Source organism: Apodemus sylvaticus, chromosome X (assembly GCF_947179515.1).
Source record: "Apodemus sylvaticus chromosome X, mApoSyl1.1, whole genome shotgun sequence".
NCBI lineage: Eukaryota > Metazoa > Chordata > Mammalia > Rodentia > Muridae > Apodemus > Apodemus sylvaticus.
The window spans coordinates 116283151-116301734 of record NC_067495.1 but is presented as its reverse complement, the minus strand read 5'-3'; the positions used below and the strand labels follow the sequence as shown (position 1 = coordinate 116301734).

At 40.6% G+C, this 18584-nt stretch overlaps 1 protein-coding gene across 1 annotated transcript in view; it reads left to right on the top strand.

Annotated features, from left to right (window-relative positions):
• Positions 1 to 16857, top strand: part of LOC127675134 (A-kinase anchor protein 17B) — a 36643-nt gene extending 19786 nt beyond the window's left edge. Inside the window, exons 3-7 of the mRNA XM_052171105.1 lie at positions 1484 to 2252; positions 7026 to 7156; positions 9885 to 10119; positions 10487 to 10555; positions 12486 to 16857. Of these exons, the coding sequence (XP_052027065.1) occupies positions 1500 to 2252; positions 7026 to 7156; positions 9885 to 10119; positions 10487 to 10555; positions 12486 to 14129 (2832 nt within the window). The 5' untranslated portion in view covers positions 1484 to 1499 and the 3' untranslated portion in view covers positions 14130 to 16857. The remainder of the gene's footprint in view (positions 1 to 1483; positions 2253 to 7025; positions 7157 to 9884; positions 10120 to 10486; positions 10556 to 12485) is intronic.
• The last annotated feature ends 1727 nt before the right edge of the window (positions 16858 to 18584 follow it).

Below are 18584 nucleotides of genomic sequence, written 5' to 3'. Positions count from 1 at the left end.
CCCCCCCCAAGTCCTTCAATAATAAATTGGCTATTTTAGGTCTTTGTCTTTTGTCTAAACTTTAGAATTGTATTTTTATTTTTGAGGCAGGTATATAATGTTTGTTTTATATAGCCCCTAGCTGGCCTAGAACCCTCTGTCTAAACCAGGCTGGCCTCAAACTCAGAAATCTGCCTGCCTCTTCCTCCCAAGTGCTGGGATTAAAGGCGTGCGCCACCACTGCCCGGCTTTATAGTTTCTTTTGTATAGATCTTTTGCATATGTTTGTTAGATTTCTGCCTAATCATTTCAGGGATTTGGTGCTCATATAAATGCATCATGGATTTTGCTGTTGTTGTTGGGGGAAGGGGAAATTTAGGCAGCATCACATTTTGTAGTTCAAGATACCCTGGAACTATTTAGGTCAAGATGTACTCAAAGTCTGTAGGGAAAATGAGCAGGGACCCACGTACCCGTAAAGGGATGGCGGGCTCCCGAGAACCTGCAGAGGTGAGGATGCCAGGCTAAGGGGGGCAGGTCCTTTCCCAGAAGGCGGGGCTGTGCTGGTGCAGACCACATGTACCTGTAGAGGAAGCCTGGCTCAGCAGGGAAGTCCTGGGTCCTTTCTGGCAGCTGAGGCCTATTCCATTGCTCCTACATGGCGGGTTTTGATAAGCAGAGGCAGCCCATGGTTTCAAAACTTTATTATAGAAAAGTAGGAAAAATAAAAGGGAAGAGTAAAGAGAGAAAGAAAGGATAGAGGGTGAGAGCTGGCCATGGCCATATAGAAAGACGGGAGAAGAATGGAGAGAGGGGGACCAGGGGGACAAGAGACAAGAGAGAGCTGTAAGGACAAGAGAGCTAGGAGGGGCCTGGCAGCCCCTTTTATAGTGGGCTGGGTTACCTGGCTGTTGCCAGGTAACTGTGTGGCCCGGTAAACCTGGCTGTTGCCAGGTGACTGAAGGGGTGGAGACCAGCCAGAACACTGGGGGCCTGGCCCTATGTGACTGGTGGCTACAGGATTGAGGAGTCAGGAATATGGCGTTGATGTCAGGAGCCTAGGTATCTGGGAGCATGGCTCACTGTTTCCTTCTGTTGTAGAATATTCTACTGGGTCTCCAGAGTAAGCCTTGCTCAACCAGGCCACAGGCTGCCTTACAAGGTCCCACAAAGTCATAGCAATCCAAGTGCCTCTGTTTCTTAAGTGCTTGGATTGCAGGCAGGAGCCACCATACTTGGATTGGCATCATGCTTTAAATATCTAATTCAACTTTGTTGTTTGGCATATAGGCACACCATTGACTGTTTTGGTTAACCTTGTATCCTATAACCCTACTATAATTGCTTATTAGTTTCAAGACCTGTAAGGTATGATGTTAATTCTATTCTTAGTATGTTTTCCCTCTATCAGTTGGATCTAAGACTAGCAATGGTAGCACCATTTCACAGTCCCAATCTGTGTTTTGCTCCATCTGTATTAAATTTTTCTCTTTTGTCCTCTAAGGTGGTGTGAGGACACCATGACAGTCACAGTGGTTTATGATAACTCTGAGGCAACAGAGCTCTGTGCTGCTCAGCACCTCTACCTCAAGCCTATAGCAAAATTAATGATCAACGTGTTGCTCCCAGAATGTATAGAACCTGTGAGGCCCTTCTCTAACTGGGAAGTTCTTGACCAACTGAAAAGTCTGATTTGCCCTGACCAGTTCACCACAGTGCGGCTCTCCAAGAGTACAAAAGACTTCATCCGATTTGAGGGTGAGGCTGAAACACGAAGTTTGGTTCAGATCCTGAAAGCCAAGTTACATGGGAAGATCATCAAGCTAAATGGTTTGAAAACTGACTTAAAAGTAGTAGCGACAGATGCCCAGGGAGAGTGGGAACAATTCCCCAAAGAGAAAGAGGCCTCCGTGACTGAGGGAGCTGAAGAGCAAGACCATGATAAGAGCCCTGATTCTATCTATTTTGAAGGCTTGCCCTGTAAGTGGTTTGCACCGAAAGGTTCCAGTGGAGAGAAGCCCTGTGAAGAGATCCTTCGAGTAGTCTTTGAGAGTTTCGGGAAGATCAAGAATGTGGATATCCCGATGCTTGACCCCTACAGAGAAGTGATGACAGGTGGGAGCTTTGGGGGTTTTAACTTTGGCTTGCAAACATTTGAAGCCTTTATACAATACCAGGAGTCAACTGACTTTATAAAAGCCATGGAATCCCTCCGAGGAATGAAGCTGATGCTTAAAGGAGACGATGGCAAAGCTCTGGCATGTAATATTAAGGTAAGAAGGATCCGGACCTCAGTTTTCACTGTTCCACTGAGCCTGGGCCTGTGTTGGAAAGAAGCATCTAAGTGAAATGTATTTAGATGGTAATGCAGAGGTGCATGCTATCATTTATACATATATGTTTAGGAGGAGACACAATCTTAATGTGAATACTCAAGCTTCTGAAATCAGGTAGCCCACCCTCTGTGATTTTAAAGTGGTGGTTCCTACCATCCGGGTCCTGCCCAAACTTTGTGAGGTCATTAAAGGATTATCCATGCCTCCATGGAACTATTTCCTATGCTTGTTGTACTTGACAGTTGCTGTGAGAGGGAGTCATGAAGGCTGAAATCACAAGGAGAGAGAGCACTTCTCTCCCTCATTCCCTTGAATCAAAATCCTAAAGGCCCGTAACCTTTGCTTTCAAAACCAGCCTGTCTATGTAGGCGATCTACTTCATTGATGTCTGGGATTGCTTTGGTCATCTTCCTGCTTTATTTACACTCATCAAGATTTATTTCAAGGCCTGGAAACATTTAGACTTATTGAAATGGAACTATTGTAATTTTTCTATAATATATAAGCACAATATAAACATTTTGAAAAATGTACACAATTAGCTAATACCTAAACAATATACTTTTTTTTTTGAAAAAAACCCAATGGCTATTTAGCAAAATATAAGGTGCCAATAAAATATCAAAACACTGGAGCTGGAGACACATCTTCTGAGCATCTTGCAGAGGATCGAGGATCAAGGATCATGGATCAAGGTTTGGTTCCCAGTACCCACATGGTGGCTCACCAAACATTTGTAATACAGTTCCAGGGTATCTGAAGTTCTCTTCTGGCTTTTATGTGGTTACCAGGCATGCAAGTGGTACACAGGCATATATGAAGCAAAATACCGGTACCCATACACATAAAATAAAATAAAATAAAATAAAATAAAATAAAATAAAATAAAATAGTGCCACATGCTAAAGGAGAACATAGGTACTAACAGACATAAAGCTGCTTTATCCATTCTGGATTTGGCTACTAACTTTGTCACATAAAGACACTAATAATTAAGCCTTCTTTTAGATATGGGATTTACAACATTAAAAACTGTATTTTCAATTAGTGCGTGTCTTTTATGTCAGCTCTTATCATATGAAAGCAGAAGGATCAGGAATTCAAGAACAGCTTGAACATATATCCAAGAACATGGCAGTTGGCACAGTGAATGTAACTGAGCTTTAGGAGAACGAGGCAGGAGGTCTAGCATACACAAAGCTCTAGGTTCTGCGGAGAAATTTGCATGGATTGTTATACCTTTGAGTGTCGGAACTTAAGATAATGCAATTTGTTGCTTTTTCACTTCTTTTATATTTAAAATACATAGATACAAAACATATATATATATCCACCCAAATTTCTTCATTACTTCATACCTGTTCTGACTATTTTGACGTTCTTCTAGTCTTTTTAAGTGCTTATTTCCATAGTAATTATGATTAATTCCTGCATCTCACAAATGATTTACAATGAGGTATCTTTAAAAATTACCTTGAAAATACTTCACTCTCCACCAGAAAATTTGTTGTTGAAATGAACAAGAGTATAGGGAACTACCTGACAGGCCCAGAGAAATCTGTAATTGAAGTTCCTTAATATCCCAAGATTTTAACTTTCTGCCTATACAAACCAAAGAACCCAATTGACTAAAAGTTATAGTTAGTAGGAGGAAAAATACAAGGTATTTAACTAAAACTCTATATCTCAAATACAAAACCAGTCCCTCTAGTCTAGCATTAAATCATATTGGGTGTATACTGCCAGGATAACTTAGGGTTGCTCTGAAACATATAATCATATATTTAAAACAAGTCTTCGAATTGTTTCATAGTTTAATTGATTATTAGTATGTTTAGGGGAAAAATAAGCACTTTGTGTTAAGAAACTGGTACATGCGAATGGATGGGTATTTCATTTATGCATTTATTTAACTTCAGTTTTTGAAACTCACTTTGTTGTAGCTTAAGTCTAGCCTCAAGCTAATGATCCTCCTGCCTCACTCTCCTAAATACTAGGTTTTCAGACAGGTGTCAGCACACCTGGCCTGTGTTCTCATTTAAATTCTGAAAAACCCTAAGAGAACAATGCAGACACACACACTTAGTCACGATTCCTATTGTGATGGAACAGAACAGTATAGATGCAGTCTCTTAAATGGACAATTTCAGGCCATTTCTAATGGGAAAAACTGACAGCCTTTTCAAGCCAGGAAGAACCAAAGACTAGAACAGTATTAAAGAAAAGAATAGCTACTGTTTTGAAAAGGAGAAAGATGTATTATAAAACAACACACACACAAAAGCAAGATCTGTGGGAGAGAAAAACACTGTCTTTAAAAAAACAAACAAAAAACCCCCTGATAGGCAGAGGGAATCTAGGCCACTTGGAATTGAGGACGAACCACACAGACACAGAGACAGCACAATAAACTGTCATCATATGTGGGAAAGCAGTAAAACAAAATTTATAAAAAGTTCTCATGCCTGCAATAATATATTAATGCACAAGATAGCAAAATTGAGTCTGGTTTTCATCCTTGGGCAAGGCATGAATTTATCACACTTTTGTTAATACATTTACTTTTCAAGCTTTCTCTTCTCAGTAGCATATGCTATAAAAGTATGCTGGTATTTTACCATGAGATTTTTGGTTCTAGTCTCAAATTGCTCACTTGTTTTTTTGTATACATCATCTTATTTCCATTATAATGCACGGACTATATTTCTAGTGATTCATTTTAACTAACTTACTGCATTAATAGCCTCTTAATTTGAAATGAATATTTTACTGCTGCAATAGGATGCATCGAACTTAGCAACTGAAACACAGTAGAGTAACGACATCATATCGTTTAATTCACAGCTATAGAAAAATGTTTGCCTTTAAAATACAATCAAGATGAGACTACATAGTTTATGAACAGCGAAATACTAGGAAACAGTGGATGAAGAAATAAGGTCATTTTTCATCCATGGCCATTCATAATTTTGTCTTTAGAAACCTGGAAGAAAATGTTCTGATAAATCTAGTCATTTAGTTGTTTCTTCAATCTCATGAGTTTACTGGAATAAGTGGTACTAATGAATCCAAGTTCTTTTCTGGGCCAAGGTAGGCAACAATGGCCACTTAGAGGATTTCCTCATCGAAGTCCTCTTTGAAGGTATACATGATATGTGATTCTCTGGACTTTTTCACATTCTTACGTTATGGGTTCCAGCCTTGTGTTTACCACCATCTTATGGGCATTTGCACTTCCAACACCACAGAAACTGTAATAAGTGCCAGTGGACCACATAAACTGGACATTTGTTCTGGAAAAATTAGCTGTGCTGACACCCAGCTGCTTGGAGCTACAGCTGAAGCCTTGCATCACTTGGCCTAGGGAGATGTACAGCAGCCTTTAGACATCCAGCAGGCTTCCGGCAGGCTTATTGTGAACCATCGGCTGGGAGCAAGGGCTGTGGCCAGATTCATACATCCCATGGAACCAATAAGCTCAGTCCACTGGACCATCTGGGGTACTCAAGCAAGGACTCTGCATTTCTGGGTTGGTTGTACAGTAGCTCAGCTGCACAGGAATCAGCACATGTTGATCTGAGTAGCTCTCTTTCTAGGAGGCACATCGATTATCACCCTGAAGGCCTAACACAAAAATGGAAAAGACAGCTAAATTCTTCTCTAAACCAGTCTTTGGCATTGGCATGAATTTGCATTTTCAGTTTCCTGTGTATGTATGTGTGCGTGTGTGTGTGTGTGTGTTTGTGTGTACTTGTGTTAAAAGGAGCCATGGTTGTGAATTTATTGTTTTTAATGCATATTTATTTAGTTAGTTAGTTAGTTACTTTCTGCAGCCCTGGGGATGCAACCCAGGATTTTGCTAATGCCAAGAAAACACTCTACCACTGAGCTATTGCCCTAGTCCTCTTGTGTAAATTTCAATAACTTGTTGTCCTGTTAATTTTTTTATTCATGGTACTGAGGATGTAACTAGAGACCTCCTGTATACTGATAAGCTAACAAAGCATCTGCCTCTTTTAGCCTATGAGACTATCGCCTTATTTCACTTATTATATTTCAAGATATGAACTGTACTTCATCTGCTATTTTATTAGGTTAGTTTTCTTGTCTCTTTTCTGCCTACCTCATTATTTTTATTTTTGCTGACTTACAAAACAACAACAACAACAACAACAACAACAAGAACTCATCAATCTGGTTGACTTGTATGGCTTACTGGAGGTAATGTATTTCTGACCTGTGCCTGGACTGCCCTGGGATGCAACCCATGGTTATATGTAAAGGAAGCTCCTGCACAAAACACTGAAGGCATGAAAGTAGGAGAGGCACAAGTTGGGAAGGAGGTGGAGGGTTGTTAGAGTGAGAGGGTAATCAGAGAGGTTACAATACAGTGCAAACGTATGAAATTATCAAAAATTAAATAAAAATCACCGAAAATATTGTGATACACTTAGGTTTAGTTGTAGAATATTAACATGGCAATTTGATATTATATTTCAAAGGTTTTGCCAGAGAACATCCTAGTGCCTACAAGAACCATTCAGCCCTTGGCCTATAAGCAGCAGAACCTCATGGCTGGGATTCAGAGGGCATTTCATATTCGTTTGGTTTTAAATTGCTGTGTACCGTTTTAGCTTCCTTTCCCAGTCTGGGATCCATCCAGTCCATTGACGAGTCTTTCTAAGAAATATTTAATTTGTTTTGGGACAGGTTATGTTTGATACAACCAAACATTTCAGCGAAGGAGCTATACAGAGGAGGAATCAGGAAAGGCTAAAATTACAGGAACTGGAGGAAGAGAGAAAAAAAGAAAAGAAGAGAGAAGAGGAAGTAGCTGAAAGGTAAGGGGCTGATTTTTAACAATGAAGAGGTTTTTCCTTTTGATATTTAGACTAATTTATTTGGGTGAATAGCTAGATTTGGTAGATAATATGGGGTAGGCTTTGGGACAGATCAAAAATTCCATCAAAGACAGTCTTAGGCAGTGCAGATGATGAAATAGATAAAATCAAGAAACCAGAAAAGCATGCCTGGAAGTGAGAACAATTAAGAATGCTAAGTCAAAAAAAATTAAAAAGAAAAAAGAATGATAAGTCAAATTAGGACGTCTGGGGGAAAGGATTTTAAAAGAGAATGAGGAACTTTTTTTTTTCAGTGCTGGGGTTTGAACCCAGGGCCTTGTACTTACTAGGCAAGCATCTCATCTGTGGGCTATAGTCATGAGCTGAAAGTTTATAGTGATAATCCTGACCTACTAAATTAGAAACTGTATTAGTTTGCCAATATTACCTAGCCTGCCAATTTAAAATTAAAAAATAACTTGGAAAAAGCTTTCTGTCTCTAAAATGATCGAAAAGCAAAGTAAGAGACTCGTGGATTTGTTGGGATTATCATTTTTCTTGTTGGCACTTTTATATGATGTCATTTTGTAATGACATCATATAAATTTGGGGTATTCTATTTCTTCAGTCTCACCACATTATTTACCAGATGGAAAAGTTTTTCTTCTATAGGCTCTCTCTCCACTGAGACTCTATCTATATATCCACACAAGAACATATAACCTTAAAGAGGGAAAACACAAAGGACAATAAGTTAAGTTTTTAAAATGAGGAGCCTGGAGAGATGCCTAGTGGTTAAGAGTACTGGCTAATCTTCCAGATGTTCTGGACCCACATAGTAGCTCATAACTGCCAGTAACTCCAGGCCCAGGGACTATGAGCCCATCTTCTGGCATTTGAGGGCACCAGGCACACACATGATGCACAGACATGCAGACAAAACACCATACATATTGAAGGAATGAGGAAATAGCAAGACCCTATCAGCACAGTTTCTTTCTGGCTAGGTGGAAGGGTGTGGTTAGTTAAAGTTGAAGTCTCCTGTCTTCATACTGTTAAACAGGGGCTGAGCCCAGACCTGTCAAGGCTCAGTTGTTCATTAGATCTACGTTTACTTTAGGGGTGTCCCTTTATTTTGCATATCGGGAGCCATTTCGGTCCACTTTGCAGCCTGTGTACTGGGTAGATTCTCACTTGCTCTAGAAACTTCTATCTGTATACCATAGGGGCTAATATCCAAGCCAAGGAATGTCTTCTATGTTGCCCAGTGGGGAAACAAACAAAGACCTGAGATCCTTACTGATGTATGGGTCTGGGTGCTTTCACATCATGTACAGCGTTAAATGTCCTGTAACAGGAAAGATGCTGTGGATGGAAAGTTGAGAAAGGCCTGTTGGACCTGAGTTTCACAGTTCTCGGTCCTGCTGACCGGAACCCATGGCTGAGAGAGGCAGTCACCCACTAACCCAGGCCTTGAGTCTCTACAGTTATCTGTAGGTGATGGATTCTACCCCTTTCGACCAAGAATGGGACCCACCCATCACCATGTTTTTTTCCAGTCAGCCTGTGTGCCACCTGGACTTCTCAACACAGCATGTGCAGTCTCAAATGGTAGGCTTCCACTCAGGATGACAGCTGACTGTAGCCTCCCAAATTACGAGGCAGGGCAATAAGGATTTTGTCTTGACTGAGTATCTGGCATGCAGGAGCAATCACTGTCACACGAAATCCTCCCCCCTGGATTTAAGGCTTCTGAGAACTGTGACATCCTTCTGTGACTGTGACAACCATCTTGTTTTACCAAGGCACACTACATGTGAGACTCCAGGCTCCCCCTCCCCCTGCCAGAGAACTGGGTGGACTGGTTTCATGACCTGTTTGTTTTTCTGAGCTTTTCAGCTGTCTTAGAATTAGTTGTGATTTCAGACTATAGCCCTTTTTTCTGCCTTCAGAATACACTCTGCTGCTCATTTTCTTGCCTATTCTTCATGACATCATATAAAAGTGCCAGTGCTCTTCCCTTCCCTTCTTTCTGTCCTTCCTTCAGTGTTTATGAGGTATCCTTTATATATTTGTATTTTATACAGAAAATTGTGTCTTTTCCCTTGACTGATATTTTTTGGATTTTAGGGGCCACGTGTTTTATTTCTTATGTATGTATGTGTGTATGTATGTATGTATGTATGTATGTGTTTGCACATGGGTGTGTGTGTATATTTGTGTAGGGTGTGTGTGGGGTGTGTGTGTGTGTGTGTGTGTGTGTGTAGGCCAGAGGACTTCAGTTATTCCTCTGATGCTGTCCACCTGTTTTTGGTTTTTGAGAAACGATCTATCACTGACCTGTAACTTGCCAAATACTCTAGACTATCTGGTTGGTGTGTCCCAGGGATCCACCTGTCTCTACCTCCCCAGTACTGGGATTAAAGGCATACACACCTGTTTAGTCAGATTCTTGTATGCACAAAACAATCACATTACTGATGGAGCTATCCCCCCTGCCCCTGGTTGTTGTGTTTGTTTGTTTTGGGTTTTTGTTTGTTTTCGGTTTTGTTTTGTTTTGTTTTTTTGTTTTTTTACCATGAGTTGTCAATTCCAGATCCTGAGGTTATAAGGCATAGGTTTCTGGAAACCTAAAGGATTATTAGTTCTTCAGAGTGTGGTATGGGTATGAGACCAAATGGCTAATATTTATACCTTGAATGAATGATGAATCTTAATTGTTGCTCAGAAAAAGAAAAGATGAAGTAAGGAAAGCCCAAGAAAAGAGAAAGAAGGCCAGAGACAGGAGGCGAGCTCTTAAGGAAAGAGACAGACATCGTCAGAGAAAGGAAAAAGCGAAAACCAAGACTGAGGCTCGGCAGGAGCTGGACTCTTCCGCAGAGTGGGAGGAGCGGAAGTACTTGCTGGCTCGGAGGCGGGTTGAAGCTCTTCGGTTGCTCCGGGTACTCCTGAAGAAAATTGCAGTAAGGCTGTTTCCTAACTATTCTCTTTAGTTTTGGGAGGTACTAGTCTTTCTGAGGCCTAACCTTTGGCTTTCCGTACTGGCCCACCAACAATGAACTTCGTGACAGACTCACTGCCTTCGTAGGGGTTTCCTTTAAATTGTTTGCGCTCCTATAACCCCAACTGTGGATTTCCAAAACCAACCTCTAAAGCAGTGTTGTCTCAACTCAGTCCTCACTTCCCGTGTCTAAACTTCAAAATAGTTTAACTAATTCATCTCTTTTGCGTTCCTATTGGATATGACAGAAAAATGCTAGGGGAACGCGAAGGGTGGGTGTGACACGTGTTCCCTCTGTAACCTTCTCTTCATGCATCTGCCTTTAACAGGTTTGGATGAGAAAGGAAAAGAACCTCGAGCCTTGTCAAACCCACATTAGCCTTCTCCTGAACTGTCTGGTAAGGAATTTCCTAACTCACAGATCAGTTATCTTCTTCACAGATTTTTTCATTGTTCCAAGGAATTTCTATCCTTTGGTGGGCTCCTAGAGATAGCCAGAATCAGATACCTTGGAATAAAGAGCTAGAGATATTTCTGAAGTGTTCATTTAAAAGCCCATATGCAGTGGTTTAGGAAGGATGATTAGGAAGGAAGGATGCTGCTATTAAGTGAGTTTTATGTTTGTCATATGCTCAGTGCTGTGGATAGCTAACTATAGTTATCCTGTACATAACTAAACTTGGTGAAAGCAGGATCAGAAAAAAATCATACTTGGATTATTGATAGCAAGCCCAGCTAGACTGGTTTTTGGTTTACCTTAATGATGTCCAAGTGTGACTTTTGTGTGTGTGTGTGTGTGTGTGTGTGTGTAAAATCTGCCTCTTTAAATGAGTATGGAGCATAATACTGAAACCCATCAATACTTACTCTGATTACAAGTTCCTAGGGGGGTGCTGTGCTCTGCCTGTGGCTGACCTCAGCAGGAATGCACGGCAGACCTTCCTGGTGATGGGCATGTGGACATCATCTTTCTCTTCTTCTGCAGCTGTGTGGAACCGGTTGCACCAGACTTGACCACAGGCAAATTCATGGGCACAGTGACATTTTCTACTTGGTGTTTGGCTTTTCTTTTATGACCTTTGTAAGGTGTAAATGTTTTTTTTTTTTCAACACAGGGTTTTTCTGTATAGCCCTGTCTGTCCTGGAGCTCACTCTGTAGACCAGGCTGGTCTCGAACTCAGAAATCCACCTGCCTCTGCGTCCCAAGTGCTGGGATTAAAGGTGTGCACCACCACGGCTTGTAAGGTGTAGATGTTAACATCACTAAACTGCATCTCTGTTCCCCGTGGTGTCTTTCATCTTAATGAGGCAGGCCAGGTGGCTCAACTCAGAGACATCCTCAAGTTGCAATCCACAGAGTAAGACTGGAGTGTACTAGGGTTTCCTGTGAGGGTTACAGAGCTTTATTCCTCTGTTTCTATAGCACCTATTGTAAGACTTAAAACAGTAGGCTTGTCAATTTTCGAGCAAATAAAAAGAGTAAGGTGTTTTAAATGCCATGGCATACCCAAAACATAATCCACACATCAAATGAGGCACAAGAAGAGCGGAGGAGTGGCCCCTTGTTCTGGAAAGACTCAGTGTAGCAGTATAGGGCAAAACCAGAACAGGGAAGTGGGAAGGGTTGGGTTGGAAAACAGGGGGAGGGAAGGAGGCTGATGGGACTTTCGGGGAGTGGGGGTCTAGAAAAGGGGAAATCATTTCAAATGTAAATAAAAAATTTATGGAATAAAAAAAGAATGGTCACAAGTTTAATTAAAAAATAGCTCTTATTAGATCAAAACATTTTAATTTTTTAATTTAATTTTATTTTTATTTACATTGCAAATGATTTCCTCTTTTCTGGGTCCCCACTCCCCGCAAGTCCCATAAGCCCTCTTCCGTCCCCCTATTCTTCCATCTACCCCTTCCCACTTCCCTGTTCTGGAATTCCCCTATACTCTTGCACTGAGTCTTTCTAGAACCAGGGGAAACATTTTAATTTAATTTAGTAGTTTCCTCAGTATAGAATTTCTCCTAATCTGGACCTATCGGGTGTTTTTTCAGAGCAACACCAGCTCAGTTTTTGTGTTTTGTTTTGAATTTTTCTTTACATTTATTCATTTGTTTGTTTTGGTGTGAATGGGGATGGGACACTTGCCACCGTGTGAGTATGTGTGGAAATCAGAGGACAGTTTGCTGAGGTCAAGTCTCTCCTTTCTCATATATAGGTCCCTGGGTTGGAACTTCAGTCATTAGACTTAGAGGCAGGCACCTTTACCTCCGGAGCCATCTTGCTGTCTCCATTTGAGTTTTCATGAGAGATCATTAAATCTTTTTTTCTTAAAGGGATCCACACAGAGTAACCCACAGGAAGTTGATGTTATGAAGTCCGAAGCTCATCATACCCCAGGGACTGCAGTGAAATCACCAGAGGAAGACAAATTAAACACTCCGCATCTTCGAGATTGGGAAGAAATGCCAAGCTATCAGGCTTCCAAGTCTGACAGTAAACAAAAACAAAAAGCGAAGAAAAAAACTAAGGCTCAGTTACAGAAGTCCTCACACACTCCTGGCGTAAAACAAATAAGACACTCAGCTAGAAAAGAAGAGACTGGAAAAGTGTTAACTGATGGGTGTGATTATAGTTTGGTCTCTGACCAGAATTCCTTGCAGAGTACAATGGTTCCAGATCAATCCCTTGCAAAGGAAGACCACGGCAGTTCTAATGAATCCCATTTTTCTAGACAAGCTGTGATAAACCGTGGCAGGAAACAGAAGATCTATGAAACCGATGAGTTTATTGACTATCTATTGAACTATTATCAGACACCAGAATATGCCCGATTCTGTCTTGAAGCAAGTAACCTCACAAGCACAAGTCAGTGGCAGAGAGATGTCTACACTAAGGGGGATGGGTTTCAGATCTATTTAAGGAAACAGGGGAGCCACTCAAACAGTCTGAGTGAAGCAGAGAGCCTGCAAGGGAAAGAACAGGGTGAAGAGCAGGACTGGCCCGAGGCCTACATGAAGGAGCCTGAGGGAAAGTCAGAAAAGACAGGCAAGATCAACTATGCCAAAGAATTTACAAAGAAATTGAAAAACCATTTCAAGGACATGGCAAGGGAAACTGATGAGCAGCTGTCTCCCACTGATGGAGAGAGCTATCCCGTGGAACAGGTCCACGGTCATGGAGACCAAGATTCTCAACACATGAGCAAAAGCCCAGTTTCCTCCTCATTAAAGTCAGGAGATGTAGGTTTGCCATTGGCAGACTTCTTGGAGGAAATTAGTAGCGATTCTGAGTGCTTCAGTGAAACTCTGAGCATGAACGAAAAGGAGGAGGAAAGGTCTGTGGCTGTCTATGATAGCTCCCAGGACAAAAGACCTCTTGGTACTGACAAAGTCAGTACCTGCAAACAGAAACCTAGGTCAAGTCAGCAGACCTTGTGTTCAGAGTGGAAACATGACAGTGAGGAAAAATACTCTAAACACAGGGTTAGGGCACCAGGTAAAAGGTCCAAGTATGAACTGAGAGATTCATGGCTTGAGGATGAATGTGATTCCATTCGAGTTGACAAGAACATAAGCAAAACTAGGGGGAAACTAGCCCCCAAATATATGCTTGATGAAGGCTACTACCATGAGTCCAGTTCCAGTGATGAATTAGAAAACACCACGAGGAAGAGGAGGAGACTTACTAGCAGTATGTTTGACCAGAATGTGAAATACAGGCCCCTTCCTATGCCATTAATGCCGCCAAAACGTGCTAAAGCATTCTATTTGGGATATTTCTCCAGGAAAAGGCAGAATCCATGGAAGTCAGAATATAACCAGGATGGAAGAAGGTTTAAAAGATATGAAAATTCTGAAGATTACATGCTTGATTCTGATAATTACTATGTCAATCCTGATGACAACCAGGAGCACATTGAGAATGGAAGCTACGCAGGAGACAGCTACTCTGGCTCTCTGTATTTTAAAATGTTCTGATGGCCACTTTGATCAGGAACACCCTTATTTACAAGAAACAGTTGATGAAAAGACAAACTTCAAACCAAATATAGCTATGTTATTAGCAACCACAGTGCAAGAACTAGAAGAGGGTCAAGTGCAAAAGCTTGTTCCTCTTGCCAAAGTTGAAACTGTGGATCAAGAGTAACTGCAGGTATGTCGACAAGCTTTGGAAATAGAAAACCTGTAGATTCTAAAGCTTGGTGAAACAACGTAATTGCAAAACTTCTTGATCCAAGGACAGATTTTACTTTAAGCTTTAATTTGGTGCCAGTAAAGGAGCAGATTAGCATTAAGATGGCTGACTTAGCCTTCGATGGCTCTTTTGCTGTCATAACATCATACATCATCTCTCTTCAAAGAGGACACTAGTGGACAAATAGGCATCTTTTGATGTGTTCATAGATTGGATCAAAAGCACTATGTATGGCAACAAACTTTGCTAAATTTTACTTCATAATAGTTCTAGATAAAGAAGAGATCAAGAGGTTAGAACATATAATTTTATGACTAGAATTTCATGAAGACTCACTAGAAGGAAATGAATATATTCATAATACTCAAAGAGTCATTCATTTACACACAGTCCCAGAAGAAGAATCTAAAAGGGGCTGATTGCTGGGACTGTTAGAAGTTTTCTTGTTTGTTTTATGGACCCCATATCTTTCTATCAAAGCACCAGGATTGAATTTATAAAATCAGGGGGATTTGCAAAGGAAATATCAAAACATCCTGGCACATCAATAATGGCACTTGGGAAGAAAAGTTGTGACAGTATTCTGTTTCAGGCTATGTAATCCTTTCACTCAGGGTTGGGTGACATCAGTTTGTAAAAAGTCACTGACTATCCCCCAAACTGACTTTTATAGACCAGTAACAAGTGCCTCCTCAGTCCTTAACAATGCCATGGCGTTAGGAAGACTTAAAGGAAAAGTCCACAGGTTTCTAGCTGTGGAACAATAGTTTGTGTGCGGAATTTGTAAACGATGTTAAATAAGTGATTTATCTTTTTTGCTGACTTGTTTTGGACTTCTTAAATGTGTTTTTAAATTGACATCTTTGTAGATTCCTGAAGACTCACCCCTTAGCACAGTGCATGTTCTGTAGAAAGCTTGGCCAACTCTTTCTGCCTTACTTTGGATTCAGGACCTCAGGGCAGTTAGTTGACCTTCATTTTCCCAACAAAGCTATACCCGACCTGGCAATTGACCATTAGCGAAATTAGAGATCATCTGCAACAGGAATAGTTGTTTAGAATCTGCAGAATCGGCGAAGGGTAGCATTTTCATGGCAATTTCAATTCAGTCTCAATTTGACATTCTGCAGCAAAGCATCTGCTAGCAGAGGCAGGTAGGATGCCAGTCTGTGGGGTTCCTTTCTATCGTGTCACACACTCTGTGCCCCTAAACTGCCTCTTGAGCAGCCGGGTATCTGCAGTGCTTAGGACTATGATTTACCTGACGTAAAAGCCACAGGTTGTTTCATTGATCTGCATAATTCCTATTTGAAGAGAGATTGTTCAAGCACTTCAAAGTTCAGAAAGGACTGTAAAAGATCCCTGGGTATTACTAAGAAAGAAACAATCTCACTCTGAAGCCAGCAGTTGGTTTCACTATTAAAACTGAGTTTGACTTATTGAATCTGAAAGATTGCTCATGTAGTGAGAGTGCCTTTTTTGTTTTGTTTTTGAGGACTAGCAATGATTATTCATGTTCAAAGTAATGTTGCCCAAAGTAGCCTTTGAAAGCACTAACAGCTCATATCTTGTCAGAGTTTTCTAGCAACACATTACTCTCCTCCAATAAAAATGCCTCCTTTCCCTCCCCCACATGTTATTCTATTGAAACAAAAAACATGGGTTTGTAATAGAAAGCAGCTGACTGTTTTGAAAAAAAAAAAAACAACAAAAAAAAAACCCCACTCAGCTTCTTCCCTCCTTTGATAATGTTTCTTGAGAGATTTTAGACATTTTTGCTCAGTAAGAAAAGACAATAAAATTGCAGATTTCAGCAGCATGTGCACAGGTTTGTGTTTTCTCCCTGTAATAGAGGTGGTGGTGTTAAGTCGTTTTGATTCCTCACCTTTGCACTGTTTGATTTCTTTGCTAAATGCTCTCCTGGGGCATCCAAGTAAAAATACTGCTTTTGATGAACCCTGGAGTTGTGTACCCGTCTGTAGTAATGCACTGTAGATCCGTGTCAACCCCCTTTTTTGGTGTAGGCCTTACACAAGAAAGGTAATAGCTTACTCTGTGTTTGTCACTCCGCGGCTTAGTAAAGAATGTAATGGAACAAACTGTTATGACTACTTTTGTTCTTGATACAGTTGTTATTTAAGTTATGAAGTATGTTTCCTCATATGTTCTTTTTGTCTCATCAAACAAGGGCCTAAACTTGTTTTATTTAGAGAGGGGTTCTGTATGCTCCCTTGTATGTGCTGCTAATTCTGTAAAGGAAAAGTCTGCTAAGTGCTTTGTTCATTTGTTTGAATTTCTCAGGTAGAAGGCTATGTAACCTAGGCATTTTGAAAACACAACCAAATCAATGTGTTTTTGTTGCAAACCTGTTCGATGTGTTTACTTTAAAATAAATGCTGATTGATTCCACTTTGGGAGGATGTTTCTATCTGTAGTAGAGTATGTTACACTAATGTTGCTCTTTTTGGCTTATTTGCATTGTTAATGATGTGTATTTAATTTTCATATATTTAAAAATAAAATTGTCAATAGTGACTTTTGACTGCTCATTGTACCAGGGTAGATCAATGTGCACCCATAACATTTCCAACTCATTTCAATATTTTAACTCTACTTCTCCTTTATGATAGGAACTAACCCTGTCAGAGTTAAAGGAACCAAAAGCCAGTTTCCTATTCATTGTGGATAAACTGAAATCACATTTAGACTCAAAAGTCATCCTTCTTTAAATACATCTAAAAATTATTTTTGAGAATTTCATACATGTATACAATGAAATATGGTCTTATCTGCCCCCTCCACTTCTCCATTTCCCCTCGTATTACTAACATGTTTTCTTTTTCTGATGACCCAGTAAGTCCAGTTAGTTTTGCCCGTATGTACATGTGTGGGAGCATGGGAAAGCTATCAGTGACCACACCCTCAAAGAATGATTCCCATCCCCAAGCAGCTATCTTTGCCAATAACTCCTCAGCATAGGGTAGGGCCTGGAGATCATCTGTACCATTTATACTGGGATTTTCACTGGCTTGATCTTGGGCAGGTAACCACAGATGCTGTGAATGCATGCATGCAACAGCCATGTCATGTCCAGAAGACAGCATTTCACAGCATTCTTCCCTGGCCTCTGGCTTTTATGTCCTTTCTGCCTCTTAAGTGATGACCCCTGAACCTTAGTGGTGGATGGGGTTAATATAGATGTCCTGTTTAGAACTAAACACTCAGTGCATCTTTTTTTAAAATATGGGATTTGAACTCAGGGCCTTCAGAAGAATAGTCAGTGCTCTTAACCACTGAGCCATCTCTCCAGCCCCAGTGCATCTTTTTGAGACAGGGTCTCACTTGTAGCCCAGGCTGGCTTTGAACTTATGCCTCAGCCTCTCATGTGCTGGGAATACAGATGTCTGCCACCATGTTTGGCATAGCACCTTTAATCAGTGCTGTTAAATGGTGGCAAAATTGATACTATGTGATTTCATTTCATCTCTTTCTCAGTTGTGTGTGTGAAACTTGAAGTTTATAAATGTCCAAAACTATATGGGTACAGAAAGTGGAGTCTAATCCAGGGAGCTTAGGATCATAATGGGTCTTGGATCATTCAAGAGTTACGTGTATTTGTACATAAAATAAGTAGCTGTACCTTAAACTTTGGGCACTTTAGAGCTGTAATGCTCCTTTTTGGGTTTCACAAGCTCTTTCTGAAACATTACAGAATAAGTGAATGCTTGTTCTGAATCAAACAGCAAACACTCTGTGTTCCATGGTAGGTTGACCACATACTGGTGAATGACCCCTTGCCTATGAGTGTATTGGCAGCATAAACTGAACTTGTTTATGAAAAGAGAGGACATATTGTTGGAAAGGGATTGGAGTCTGAGGAGTTAGGAGTAAAGGCAGGGAGCGAGTATGATGAAAACACTGTATGTATGAAATCCTCAAAAATATTTAGGAAAATAAAAGCCACACTCTCCCTGCCATAAACCCTATACTTCCCTAACACTCAGCAGTAATGTGATACCTTAGTGACGACGTTAGACTTCAGTTTAGAAAGTTGACTCCAAGGTAGAATTTGACAATTCACAAAATAGTAGTTCTTGCATTCTTTCTCAACTCGTTGCCTTTCTTCTCTTCTCTTTTCCTTCCTTCTATGTAGCTCAGGCAGGCCCTTAACTTATTATCTACACGGAAGTCTTAACACCCAAAAGTTAAACTCAGTTTTATGCTAAAGTCAAAATGAC